The 15,000-nt window shown below is 48.0% G+C and overlaps 1 protein-coding gene across 1 annotated transcript in view; it reads right to left on the reverse strand.

The window, feature by feature from the left end:
• LOC106592264 (lysophosphatidylcholine acyltransferase 1) overlaps positions 1-15,000 on the reverse strand; it is a 114,654-nt gene that overhangs the window by 35,365 nt on the left and 64,289 nt on the right. Inside the window, exons 6-7 of the mRNA XM_082974961.1 lie at positions 11,895-11,953; positions 9,469-9,503 (exon numbers count right to left, since the gene is read on the reverse strand). Coding sequence (XP_082831087.1) covers positions 9,469-9,503; positions 11,895-11,953 — 94 coding nt within the window. The remainder of the gene's footprint in view (positions 1-9,468; positions 9,504-11,894; positions 11,954-15,000) is intronic.

Genomic DNA, 15,000 nt, shown 5'->3' on the forward strand with positions numbered 1-15,000 from the left:
TTCCCAGAAGAGTGGAGGCTGTTATAGCAGCAAAGGGGGGGACCAACTCCATATTAATGACTTCCCAGAAGAGTGGAGGCTGTTATAGCAGCAAAGGGGGGGACCAACTCCATATTAATGACTTCCCAGAAGAGAGGAGGCTGTTATAGCAGCAAAGGGGGGACCAACTCCATATTAATGACTTCCCAGAAGAGAGGAGGCTGTTAGAGCAGCAAAGGGGGGAACCAACTTTCTGTTGGTCACAGGTACACTACATGACCAAAAGTATGTGGACACCTGTTCGTCGAACATCTCATTCCAAAATCATGGGTATTAATATGGAGTTGGTGACCTTTGCTCCCCAAAAACCTGCAGAGGAACATGGGTAAAAAAAGAATAGTTAACCATCACTATGACAGTTTGTACTGTACTGGTACACAGTACAGTAGAAACTGTAGAGCTGGTACATAGTTCAGTACAAACTGTAGAGCTGGTACACAGTTCAGTACAAACTGTAGAGCTGGTACACAGTACAGTAGAAACTGTAGAGCTGGTACACAGTACAGTAGAAACTGTAGAGCTGGTACACAGTACAGTAGAAACTGTAGAGCTGGTACACAGTTCAGTACAAACTGTAGAGCTGGTACACAGTACAGTACAAACTGTAGAGCTGGTACACAGTACAGTACAAACTGTAGAGCTGGTACACAGTTCAGTACAAACTGTAGAGCTGGTACACAGTACAGTAGAAACTGTAGAGCTGGTACACAGTACAGTAGAAACTGTAGAGCTGGTACACAGTACAGTAGAAACTGTAGAGCTGGTACACAGTACAGTACAAACTGTAGAGCTGGTACACAGTACAGTACAAACTGTAGAGCTGGTACACAGAGTCTAGTGGTTAGAGTGTAGGGACGGCAGGTTATATGGTAGTGGACAGAGACGTGGGGTGACAGGTAGTCTAGTGGTTAGAGTGTAGGGACGGCAGGTTATATGGTAGTGGACAGAGACGTGGGGTGACAGGTAGTCTAGTGGTTAGAGTGTAGGGACGGCAGGTTATATGGTAGTGGACAGAGACGTGGGGGACAGGTAGTCTAGTGGTTAGAGTGTAGGGACGGCAGGTTATATGGTAGTGGACAGAGACGTGGGGGGACAGGTAGTCTAGTGGTTAGAGTGTAGGGACGGCAGGTTATATGGTAGTGGACAGAGACGTGGGGTGACAGGTAGTCTAGTGGTTAGAGTGTAGGGACGGCAGGTTATATGGTAGTGGACAGAGACGTGGGGTGACAGGTAGTCTAGTGGTTAGAGTGTAGGGACGGCAGGTTATATGGTAGTGGACAGAGACGTGGGGGGACAGGTAGTCTAGTGGTTAGAGTGTAGGGACGGCAGGTTATATGGTAGTGGACAGAGACGTGGGGTGACAGGTAGTCTAGTGGTTAGAGTGTAGGGACGGCAGGTTATATGGTAGTGGACAGAGACGTGGGGGGACAGGTAGTCTAGTGGTTAGAGTGTAGGGACGGCAGGTTATATGGTAGTGGACAGAGACGTGGGGTGACAGGTAGTCTAGTGGTTAGAGTGTAGGGACGGCAGGTTATATGGTAGTGGACAGAGACGTGGGGGGACAGGTAGTCTAGTGGTTAGAGTGTAGGGACGGCAGGTTATATGGTAGTGGACAGAGACGTGGGGGGACAGGTAGTCTAGTGGTTAGAGTGTAGGGACGGCAGGTTATATGGTAGTGGACAGAGACGTGGGGTGACAGGTAGTCTAGTGGTTAGAGTGTAGGGACGGCAGGTTATATGGTAGTGGACAGAGACGTGGGGGGACAGGTAGTCTAGTGGTTAGAGTGTAGGGACGGCAGGTTATATGGTAGTGGACAGAGACGTGGGGTGACAGGTAGTCTAGTGGTTAGAGTGTAGGGACGGCAGGTTATATGGTAGTGGACAGAGACGTGGGGGGACAGGTAGTCTAGTGGTTAGAGTGTAGGGACGGCAGGTTATATGGTAGTGGACAGAGACGTGGGGTGACAGGTAGTCTAGTGGTTAGAGTGTAGGGACGGCAGGTTATATGGTAGTGGACAGAGACGTGGGGTGACAGGTAGTCTAGTGGTTAGAGTGTAGGGACGGCAGGTTATATGGTAGTGGACAGAGACGTGGGGTGACAGGTAGTCTAGTGGTTAGAGTGTAGGGACGGCAGGTTATATGGTAGTGGACAGAGACGTGGGGTGACAGGTAGTCTAGTGGTTAGAGTGTAGGGACGGCAGGTTATATGGTAGTGGACAGAGACGTGGGGTGACAGGTAGTCTAGTGGTTAGAGTGTAGGGACGGCAGGTTATATGGTAGTGGACAGAGACGTGGGGTGACAGGTAGTCTAGTGGTTAGAGTGTAGGGACGGCAGGTTATATGGTAGTGGACAGAGACGTGGGGGGACAGGTAGTCTAGTGGTTAGAGTGTAGGGACGGCAGGTTATATGGTAGTGGACAGAGACGTGGGGGACAGGTAGTCTAGTGGTTAGAGTGTAGGGACGGCAGGTTATATGGTAGTGGACAGAGACGTGGGGGACAGGTAGTCTAGTGGTTAGAGTGTAGGGACGGCAGGTTATATGGTAGTGGACAGAGACGTGGGGTGACAGGTAGTCTAGTGGTTAGAGTGTAGGGACGGCAGGTTATATGGTAGTGGACAGAGACGTGGGGTGACAGGTAGTCTAGTGGTTAGAGTGTAGGGACGGCAGGTTATATGGTAGTGGACAGAGACGTGGGGTGACAGGTAGTCTAGTGGTTAGAGTGTAGGGACGGCAGGTTATATGGTAGTGGACAGAGACGTGGGGTGACAGGTAGTCTAGTGGTTAGAGTGTAGGGACGGCAGGTTATAGGTAGTGGACAGAGACGTGGGGTGACAGGTAGTCTAGTGGTTAGAGTGTAGGGACGGCAGGTTATATGGTAGTGGACAGAGACGTGGGGTGACAGGTAGTCTAGTGGTTAGAGTGTAGGGACGGCAGGTTATATGGTAGTGGACAGAGACGTGGGGGGACAGGTAGTCTAGTGGTTAGAGTGTAGGGACGGCAGGTTATATGGTAGTGGACAGAGACGTGGGGGGACAGGTAGTCTAGTGGTTAGAGTGTAGGGACGGCAGGTTATATGGTAGTGGACAGAGACGTGGGGTGACAGGTAGTCTAGTGGTTAGAGTGTAGGGACGGCAGGTTATATGGTAGTGGACAGAGACGTGGGCTGACAGGTAGTCTAGTGGTTAGAGTGTAGGGACGGCAGGTTATATGGTAGTGGACAGAGACGTGGGGTGACAGGTAGTCTAGTGGTTAGAGTGTAGGGACGGCAGGTTATATGGTAGTGGACAGAGACGTGGGGGGACAGGTAGTCTAGTGGTTAGAGTGTAGGGACGGCAGGTTATATGGTAGTGGACAGAGACGTGGGGGGACAGGTAGTCTAGTGGTTAGAGTGTAGGGACGGCAGGTTATATGGTAGTGGACAGAGACGTGGGGGGACAGGTAGTCTAGTGGTTAGAGTGTAGGGACGGCAGGTTATATGGTAGTGGACAGAGACGTGGGGTGACAGGTAGTCTAGTGGTTAGAGTGTAGGGACGGCAGGTTATATGGTAGTGGACAGAGACGTGGGGTGACAGGTAGTCTAGTGGTTAGAGTGTAGGGACGGCAGGTTATATGGTAGTGGACAGAGACGTGGGGTGACAGGTAGTCTAGTGGTTAGAGTGTAGGGACGGCAGGTTATATGGTAGTGGACAGAGACGTGGGGTGGACAGGTAGTCTAGGTGGTTAGAGTGTAGGGACGGCAGGTTATATGGTAGTGGACAGAGACGTGGGGTGACAGGTAGTCTAGTGGTTAGAGTGTAGGGACGGCAGGTTATATGGTAGTGGACAGAGACGTGGGGTGACAGGTAGTCTAGTGGTTAGAGTGTAGGGACGGCAGGTTATATGGTAGTGGACAGAGACGTGGGGTGACAGGTAGTCTAGTGGTTAGAGTGTAGGGACGGCAGGTTATATGGTAGTGGACAGAGACGTGGGGTGACAGGTAGTCTAGTGGTTAGAGTGTAGGGACGGCAGGTTATATGGTAGTGGACAGAGACGTGGGGGGACAGGTAGTCTAGTGGTTAGAGTGTAGGGACGGCAGGTTATATGGTAGTGGACAGAGACGTGGGGGGACAGGTAGTCTAGTGGTTAGAGTGTAGGGACGGCAGGTTATATGGTAGTGGACAGAGACGTGGGGGGACAGGTAGTCTAGTGGTTAGAGTGTAGGGACGGCAGGTTATATGGTAGTGGACAGAGACGTGGGGTGACAGGTAGTCTAGTGGTTAGAGTGTAGGGACGGCAGGTTATATGGTAGTGGACAGAGACGTGGGGTGACAGGTAGTCTAGTGGTTAGAGTGTAGGGACGGCAGGTTATATGGTAGTGGACAGAGACGTGGGGGGACAGGTAGTCTAGTGGTTAGAGTGTAGGGACGGCAGGTTATATGGTAGTGGACAGAGACGTGGGGGGACAGGTAGTCTAGTGGTTAGAGTGTAGGGACGGCAGGTTATATGGTAGTGGACAGAGACGTGGGGGGACAGGTAGTCTAGTGGTTAGAGTGTAGGGACGGCAGGTTATATGGTAGTGGACAGAGACGTGGGGGGACAGGTAGTCTAGTGGTTAGAGTGTAGGGACGGCAGGTTATATGGTAGTGGACAGAGACGTGGGGGGACAGGTAGTCTAGTGGTTAGAGTGTAGGGACGGCAGGTTATATGGTAGTGGACAGAGACGTGGGGGGACAGGTAGTCTAGTGGTTAGAGTGTAGGGACGGCAGGTTATATGGTAGTGGACAGAGACGTGGGGTGACAGGTAGTCTAGTGGTTAGAGTGTAGGGACGGCAGGTTATATGGTAGTGGACAGAGACGTGGGGTGACAGGTAGTCTAGTGGTTAGAGTGTAGGGACGGCAGGTTATATGGTAGTGGACAGAGACGTGGGGGGACAGGTAGTCTAGTGGTTAGAGTGTAGGGACGGCAGGTTATATGGTAGTGGACAGAGACGTGGGGGGACAGGTAGTCTAGTGGTTAGAGTGTAGGGACGGCAGGTTATATGGTAGTGGACAGAGACGTGGGGTGACAGGTAGTCTAGTGGTTAGAGTGTAGGGACGGCAGGTTATATGGTAGTGGACAGAGACGTGGGGGGACAGGTAGTCTAGTGGTTAGAGTGTAGGGACGGCAGGTTATATGGTAGTGGACAGAGACGTGGGGGGACAGGTAGTCTAGTGGTTAGAGTGTAGGGACGGCAGGTTATATGGTAGTGGACAGAGACGTGGGGTGACAGGTAGTCTAGTGGTTAGAGTGTAGGGACGGCAGGTTATATGGTAGTGGACAGAGACGTGGGGGGACAGGTAGTCTAGTGGTTAGAGTGTAGGGACGGCAGGTTATATGGTAGTGGACAGAGACGTGGGGTGACAGGTAGTCTAGTGGTTAGAGTGTAGGGACGGCAGGTTATATGGTAGTGGACAGAGACGTGGGGGGACAGGTAGTCTAGTGGTTAGAGTGTAGGGACGGCAGGTTATATGGTAGTGGACAGAGACGTGGGGTGACAGGTAGTCTAGTGGTTAGAGTGTAGGGACGGCAGGTTATATGGTAGTGGACAGAGACGTGGGGGGACAGGTAGTCTAGTGGTTAGAGTGTAGGGACGGCAGGTTATATGGTAGTGGACAGAGACGTGGGGTGACAGGTAGTCTAGTGGTTAGAGTGTAGGGACGGCAGGTTATATGGTAGTGGACAGAGACGTGGGGGGACAGGTAGTCTAGTGGTTAGAGTGTAGGGACGGCAGGTTATATGGTAGTGGACAGAGACGTGGGGGGACAGGTAGTCTAGTGGTTAGAGTGTAGGGACGGCAGGTTATATGGTAGTGGACAGAGACGTGGGGTGACAGGTAGTCTAGTGGTTAGAGTGTAGGGACGGCAGGTTATATGGTAGTGGACAGAGACGTGGGGGGACAGGTAGTCTAGTGGTTAGAGTGTAGGGACGGCAGGTTATATGGTAGTGGACAGAGACGTGGGGTGACAGGTAGTCTAGTGGTTAGAGTGTAGGGACGGCAGGTTATATGGTAGTGGACAGAGACGTGGGGTGACAGGTAGTCTAGTGGTTAGAGTGTAGGGACGGCAGGTTATATGGTAGTGGACAGAGACGTGGGGTGACAGGTAGTCTAGTGGTTAGAGTGTAGGGACGGCAGGTTATATGGTAGTGGACAGAGACGTGGGGGGACAGGTAGTCTAGTGGTTAGAGTGTAGGGACGGCAGGTTATATGGTAGTGGACAGAGACGTGGGGTGACAGGTAGTCTAGTGGTTAGAGTGTAGGGACGGCAGGTTATATGGTAGTGGACAGAGACGTGGGGTGACAGGTAGTCTAGTGGTTAGAGTGTAGGGACGGCAGGTTATATGGTAGTGGACAGAGACGTGGGGGGACAGGTAGTCTAGTGGTTAGAGTGTAGGGACGGCAGGTTATATGGTAGTGGACAGAGACGTGGGGTGACAGGTAGTCTAGTGGTTAGAGTGTAGGGACGGCAGGTTATATGGTAGTGGACAGAGACGTGGGCTGACAGGTAGTCTAGTGGTTAGAGTGTAGGGACGGCAGGTTATATGGTAGTGGACAGAGACGTGGGGGGACAGGTAGTCTAGTGGTTAGAGTGTAGGGACGGCAGGTTATATGGTAGTGGACAGAGACGTGGGGGGACAGGTAGTCTAGTGGTTAGAGTGTAGGGACGGCAGGTTATATGGTAGTGGACAGAGACGTGGGGGGACAGGTAGTCTAGTGGTTAGAGTGTAGGGACGGCAGGTTATATGGTAGTGGACAGAGACGTGGGCTGACAGGTAGTCTAGTGGTTAGAGTGTTGGACTAGTAACCGGAAGGTACAAATCTCTCATATTCTGCCCCTGAACAAGGCAGTTAACCCACTGTTCCTAGGCCGTCATTGTAAATAAGAATTTGTCCTTAACTGACTTGCCTAGTTAAATAAAGGTAAAATAAAGGATCAAATAAATAAAGTGATAATTCTAGCAGTCAGAAAAATAGTCCCACAGGAGGAAGTGATGTGAACTAGTGTTCTGAAAGAGAATGATTAACAGCTCTGTTCTCTGTTCTGTTCTGTTCTGTTCTGGGATGGATGTGACCTTCTGCTAACGGCACAGAGACAGTATTGTCTCGTCTGTAGTGGTAGATTGACTGGGCACACAGCCAAAACAACATCACTACCATGATGCATTAGAAAGCTGAACAAAACACATCCCAATTCAGCCTGTGGCTTTATCCAGAGACAAGGACAGCTTCCTCTCAGTCCAGTAGAGGTAAGAAAACTGGACCATCTAGATTATACAGTAGAACTAATATCCTGTCAGTCCAGTAGAGGATGAAAACTGGACCATCTAGATTATACAGTAGAACTAATATCCTCTCAGTCCAGTAGAGGGATGAAAACTGGACCATCTAGATTATACAGTAGAACTAATATCCTGTCAGTCCAGTAGAGGGATGAAAACTGGACCATCTAGATTATACAGTAGAACTAATATCCTCTCAGTCCAGTAGAGGGATGAAAACTGGACCATCTAGATTATACAGTAGAACTAATATCCTCTCAGTCCAGTAGAGGGATGAAAACTGGACCATCTAGATTATACAGTAGAACTAATATCCTGTCAGTCCAGTAGAGGATGAAAACTGGACCATCTAGATTATACAGTAGAACTAATATCCTCTCAGTCCAGTAGAGGGATGAAAACTGGACCATCTAGATTATACAGTAGAACTAATATCCTCTCAGTCCAGTAGAGGGATGAAAACTGGACCATCTAGATTATACAGTAGAACTAATATCCTGTCAGTCCAGTCCAGTAGAGGATGAAAACTGGACCATCTAGATTATACAGTAGAACTAATATCCTCTCAGTCCAGTAGAGGATGAAAACTGGACCATCTAGATTATACAGTAGAACTAATATCCTCTCAGTCCAGTAGAGGGATGAAAACTGGACCATCTAGATTATACAGTAGAACTAATATCCTCTCAGTCCAGTAGAGGGATGAAAACTGGACCATCTAGATTATACAGTAGAACTAATATCCTCTCAGTCCAGTAGAGGATGAAAACTGGACCATCTAGATTATACAGTAGAACTAATATCCTGTCAGTCCAGTCCAGTAGAGGATGAAAACTGGACCATCTAGATTATACAGTAGAACTAATATCCTCTCAGTCCAGTCCAGTAGAGGGATGAAAACTGGACCATCTAGATTATACAGTAGAACTAATATCCTCTCAGTCCAGTCCAGTAGAGGGATGAAAACTGGACCATCTAGATTATACAGTAGAACTAATATCCTCTCAGTCCAGTCCAGTAGAGGGATGAAAACTGGACCATCTAGATTATACAGTAGAACTAATATCCCTCGTCCAGTCCAGTAGAGGGATGAAAACTGGATCATCTAGATTATACAGTAGGACTAATATCCTGTCAGTCCAGTAGAGGGATGAAAACTGGACCATCTAGATTATACAGTAGAACTAATATCCTGTCAGTCCAGTCCAGTAGAGGATGAAAACTGGACCATCTAGATTATACAGTAGAACTAATATCCTCTCAGTCCAGTCCAGTAGAGGGATGAAAACTGGACCATCTAGATTATACAGTAGAACTAATATCCTGTCAGTCCAGTCCAGTAGAGGGATGAAAACTGGACCATCTAGATTATACAGTAGAACTAATATCCTCTCAGTCCAGTCCAGTAGAGGGATGAAAACTGGACCATCTAGATTATACAGTAGAACTAATATCCTCTCAGTCCAGTCCAGTAGAGGGATGAAAACTGGACCATCTAGATTATACAGTAGAACTAATATCCTGTCAGTCCAGTAGAGGGATGAAAACTGGACCATCTAGATTATACAGTAGAACTAATATCCTCTCAGTCCAGTCCAGTAGAGGATGAAAACTGGACCATCTAGATTATACAGTAGAACTAATATCCTGTCAGTCCAGTAGAGGGATGAAAACTGGACCATCTAGATTATACAGTAGAACTAATATCCTCTCAGTCCAGTAGAGGGATGAAAACTGGACCATCTAGATTATACAGTAGAACTAATATCCTCTCAGTCCAGTAGAGGATGAAAACTGGACCATCTAGATTATACAGTAGAACTAATATCCTCTCAGTCCAGTAGAGGATGAAAACTGGACCATCTAGATTATACAGTAGAACTAATATCCTGTCAGTCCAGTAGAGGGATGAAAACTGGACCATCTAGATTATACAGTAGAACTAATATCCTCTCAGTCCAGTAGAGGATGAAAACTGGACCATCTAGATTATACAGTAGAACTAATATCCTGTCAGTCCAGTAGAGGGATGAAAACTGGACCTTCCAGGGCAGTAGAGAGACACAACTATGCCTGGCAACAGCCTGTAGTTCAGGGACCAGTCATTTAGAGAGTAATTCAAGTGTACTCACGCTCCAGGCCCCTGCCACGTCCAGGTGATCGTGTCCTGGCATGGGAGAGGAGAGACAAATAACTTACTAAGATACAACATTATTTATCCAGGATAGAAGTATAACAACACAAGGTCATAACAACAACAACAACAACAACAACAACAACAACAACAACAGCGTAGTTATCAGGTATAGAGCAGTTAGTGGTTTAATTGGTTACCAGGTAGTTAGTGGTTTAATTGGTTACCAGGTAGTTAGTGGTTTAATTGGTTACCAGGTAGTTAGTGGTTTAATTGGTTACCAGGTAGTTAGTGGTTTAATTGGTTACCAGGTAGTTAGTGGTTTAATTGGTTACCAGGTAGTTAGTGGTTTAATTGGTTACCAGGTATTTAGTGGTTTAATTGGATACCAGGTAGTTAGTGGTTTAATTGGTTACCAGGTAGTTAGTGGTTTAATTGGTTACCAGGTAGTTAGTGGTTTAATTGGTTACCAGGTAGTTAGTGGTTTAATTGGTTACCAGGTAGTGAGTGGTTTAATTGGTTACCAGGTAGTTAGTGGTTTAATTGGATACCAGGTAGTTAGTGGTTTAATTGGTTACCAGGTAGTTAGTGGTTTAATTGGTTACCAGGTAGTTAGTGGTTTAATTGGTTACCAGGTAGTTAGTGGTCTTGACCACCTGCTGTGTGGTCCCAGGGCTATAGGAGAGACTGACTGGCTGCTGTGTGGTCCCAGGGCTATAGGAGAGACTGACAGGCTGCTGTGTGGTCCCAGGGCTATAGGAGAGACTGACTGCCTGCTGTGTGGTCCCAGGGCTATAGGAGATACTGACTGGCTGCTGTGTGGTCCCAGGGCTATAGGAGAGACTGACTGGCTGCTGTGTGGTCCCAGGGCTATAGGAGAGACTGACTGGCTGCTGTGTGGTCCCAGGGCTATAGGAGAGACTGACTGGCTGCTGTATGGTCCCAGGGCTATAGGAGAGACTGACTGGCTGCTGTGTGGTCCCAGAGCTATAGGAGAGACTGACTGGCTGCTGTGTGGTCCCAGGGCTATAGGAGAGACTGACTGCCTGCTGTGTGGTTCCAGGCATCACTGATGGATGCCTCCATGTGTCCAGAGCCCATTCAGCCCAGCTGTTTACAGACAGAGCCCTAGCTCTAACACTAACACAATCAGACCTCAGTAAAGGGCACATCAAGTCAACCCCAGGAGGTTTTCCAGGAAGTCCCCATGAAACCCTGCTCAAGGTGGGGGAAATATCACACAGCTTAGACAGACCCCACAACAAATCACAGAACTAAATCAGTTCTCTGTCCTCACAGTTATATCTGTAACAGAGTGAGATTCAGATAGACAGGGCTGATGCTCTTCTCAGCAGGGAGGGTGTTTACCAACCAGCCTGGCTGTTGTGTTGTGCTGCTGCTGTGTCCTATTGTGTTGATTGGTGTTGTATTGTGTTGCTAGGTGTTGTGTTGCTAGGTGTTGTGTTGCTAGGTGTTGTGTTGCTAGGTGTTGTGTTGCTAGATGTTGTATTGTGTTGCTAGATGTTGTATTGTGTTGCTAGATGTTGAATTGTGTTGCTAGGTGTTGTTGTGTTGCTAGGTGGTGTTGTGTTGCTAGGTGTTGAATTGTGTTGATAGGTGTTGTTGTGTTGCTAGGTGTTGTTGTGTTGCTAGGTATTGCTAGGTGTTGAATTGTGTTGATAGGTGTTGTTGTGTTGCTAGGTGTTGTTGTGTTGCTAGGTGTTGCTAGGTGTTGTATTGTGTTGCTAGGTGTTGTATTGTGTTGCTAGATGTTGTATTGTGTTGCTAGGTGTTATATTGTGTTGCTAGGTGTTGTACTACAGTCCCTGGATCGAATCCAGGCTGTATCACATCCGGCCGTGTGTAACGGGCGTCGTAAGGAGGGGACCAAAATGCAGCAGGTATATTGAGCATCTTCTTATTTATTGAAGGAAAAAACACTTAAACAAAACAAACGACAAAAACAGTCCCGTAATGTGCACAAACTATACAGGAAACAACCACCCACAAACACAAGTGAAAACTAACCCAACTAAATATGGCCTCCAATTAGAGCCAACGACAACCAGCTGCCTCTAATTGGAGGTCATTACCAAAACCCTAACATAGAAATAGAAAACTAGATAAACACATAGAAATTGAAAATATAGAACATAAACCAAAAAACCCGAACCACACAAAACAAACACCCCCTGCCATGCCCTGACCAAACTACAATAACAAATAACCCCTTTTACTGGTCAGGACGTGACACCGTGATTGGGAGTCCCAAAGGGCGGCGCACAATTGGCCCAGCGTTGTTCATGTTAGGCCGGGGTAAGGCCGTCATTGTAAAATAAGAATTTGTTCTTAACTGACTTGCCTAGTTAAATAAAGGTTAAATAAAAATAAATTAATAAAAAACGGCTAGGTTTTCTTTCTTACCATTTTATTGGGGTATTTTATCACCACAGGCTGAACTGGCACTGCTGGAATAAACGCTCCTGTGTGTGAAGAGACAAAAATCAACACATACTGGAGTACAGTCCCTTCAAACTAAGAAACTAGAATATTCTAGACCGCATACAACAGGCCCACGGTGACACTAGCTAACCCAGATGTAAAATGTCCGCCCGCACGACTGGAAGTGGCTTTGGATCAAAGCATCCGCTAAACGGCATATATTATTATAATTATTGATATATTAATGGATATTCAAATGTGTCATGAAGCTCCTTTTCATCTGTTTATCCAATCAGAAACATGCAGTCCTGTGCAGAATATGTCATGTAATCCTCTGATTGGAACAGAACTGAACATCTTTCAGTTAGACAGTGGTGATTGATCTGATCTCAGCTCCTGGGGGGTCAGTTAGACAGTGGTGATTGATCTGATCTCAGCTCCTGGGCGGTCAGTTAGACAGTGGTGATTGATCTGATCTCAGCTCCTGGGGGGTCTGTTAGACAGTGGTGATTGATCTGATCTCAGCTCCTGGGCGGTCAGTTAGACAGTGGTGATTGATCTGATCTCAGCTCCTGGGCGGTCAGTTAGACAGTGGTGATTGATCTGATCTCAGCTCCTGGGCGGTCTGTTAGACAGTGGTGATTGATCTGATCTCAGCTCCTGGGGGGTCAGTTAGACAGTGGTGATTGATCTGATCTCAGCTCCTGGGGGGTCTGTTAGACAGTGGTGATTGATCTGATCTCAGCTCCTGGGTGGTCAGTTAGACAGTGGTGATTGATCTGATCTCAGCTCCTGGGTGGTCAGTTAGACAGTGGTGATTGATCTGATCTCAGCTCCTGGGTGGTCAGTTAGACAGTGGTGATTGATCTGATCTCAGCTTCTGGGCGGTCAGTTAGACAGTGGTGATTGATCTGATCTCAGCTCCTGGGGGGTCAGTTAGACAGTGGTGATTGATCTGATCTCAGCTCCTGGGCGGTCTGTTAGACAGTGGTGATTGATCTGATCTCAGCTCCTGGGGGGTCAGTTAGACAGTGGTGATTGATCTGATCTCAGCTCCTGGGGGGTCTGTTAGACAGTGGTGATTGATCTGATCTCAGCTCCTGGGTGGTCAGTTAGACAGTGGTGATTGATCTGATCTCAGCTCCTGGGTGGTCAGTTAGACAGTGGTGATTGATCTGATCTCAGCTCCTGGGTGGTCAGTTAGACAGTGGTGATTGATCTGATCTCAGCTTCTGGGCGGTCAGTTAGACAGTGGTGATTGATCTGATCTCAGCTCCTGGGGGGTCAGTTAGACAGTGGTGATTGATCTGATCTCAGCTCCTGGGTGGTCAGTTAGACAGTGGTGATTGATCTGATCTCAGCTCCTGGGCGGTCAGTTAGACAGTGGTGATTGATCTGATCTCAGCTCCTGGGCGGTCAGTTAGACAGTGGTGATTGATCTGATCTCAGCTCCTGGGCGGTCAGTTAGACAGTGGTGATTGATCTGATCTCAGCTCCTGGGCGGTCAGTTAGACAGTGGTGATTGATCTGATCTCAGCTCCTGGGTGGTCAGTTAGACAGTGGTGATTGATCTGATCTCAGCTCCTGGGCGGTCAGTTAGACAGTGGTGATTGATCTGATCTCAGCTCCTGGGGGGTCTGTTAGACAGTGGTGATTGATCTGATCTCAGCTCCTGGGTGGTCAGTTAGACAGTGGTGATTGATCTGATCTCAGCTCCTGGGGGGTCAGTTAGACAGTGGTGATTGATCTGATCTCAGCTCCTGGGCGGTCAGTTAGACAGTGGTGATTGATCTGATCTCAGCTCCTGGGGGGTCTGTTAGACAGTGGTGATTGATCTGATCTCAGCTCCTGGGCGGTCAGTTAGACAGTGGTGATTGATCTGATCTCAGCTCCTGGGTGGTCAGTTCAGACACCAGTCAGTCTTTTGAACTGATGAGCAGCCAGGACACTTCAATTGTAACTGACATCAACTAGCAACACGTGTTTAACTCTGTCTTATTTCCACGTCGGTAGATAAAAAGATTAAAGCTATTGTTGCTTTGATCACATCAGAAGCTCTATTTACCAATACGTGTTCTGTAATTCATCTGTGTTGAGGCTGCAGTTATATCAGGAGATCCGTAATAATTACCATGTTGTTGGAAAGCTCAGATTCTCCCCTTTTTAAAAGGAAATCGCAGGTTTTTAGATACGGGACAGTATGTGGACTAGGAGATACAGGGCAGTATGTGGACTAGGAGATACAGGGCAGTATGTGGACTAGGAGATACAGGGCAGTATGTGGACTAGGAGATACAGGGCAGTATGTGGACTAGGAGATACAGGGCAGTATGTGGACTAGGAGACACAGGGCAGTATGTGGACTAGGAGATACAGGGCAGTATGTGGACTAGGAGACACAGGGCAGTATGTGGACTAGGAGATACAGGACAGTATGTGGACTAGGAGACACAGGGCAGTATGTGGACTAGGAGATACAGGACAGTATGTGGACTAGGAGTTACAGGGCAGTATGTGGACTAGGAGATACAGGGCAGTATGTGGACTAGGAGATACAGGGCAGTATGTGGACTAGGAGATACAGGGCAGTATGTGGACTAGGAGATACAGGGCAGTATGTGGACTAGGAGATACAGGGCAGTATGTGGACTAGGAGATACAGGGCAGTATGTGGACTAGGAGATACAGGGCAGTATGTGGACTAGGAGATACAGGGCAGTATGTGGACTAGGAGATACAGGGCAGTATGTGGACTAGGAGATACAGGGCAGTATGTGGACTAGGAGATACAGGGCAGTGTGTGGACTAGGAGATACAGGGCAGCGTGTGGACTAGGAGATACAGGGCAGCGTGTGGACTAGGAGATACAGGGCAGCGTGTGGACTAGAAGATACAGGGCAGTATGTGGACTAGGAGATAGAGGGCAGTGTGTGGACTAGGAGATACAGGGCAGTATGTGGACTAGGAGATACAGGGCAGTGTGTGGACTAGGAGATACAGGGCAGTATGTGGACTAGGAGATACAGGGCAGTATGTGGACTAGAAGATACAGGGCAGTATGTGGACTAGGAGATACAGGGCAGTATGT

The sequence above is a fragment of the Salmo salar genome, chromosome 05 (genome assembly GCF_965601325.2).
Source record: "Salmo salar chromosome 05, fSalSal1, whole genome shotgun sequence".
NCBI lineage: Eukaryota > Metazoa > Chordata > Actinopteri > Salmoniformes > Salmonidae > Salmo > Salmo salar.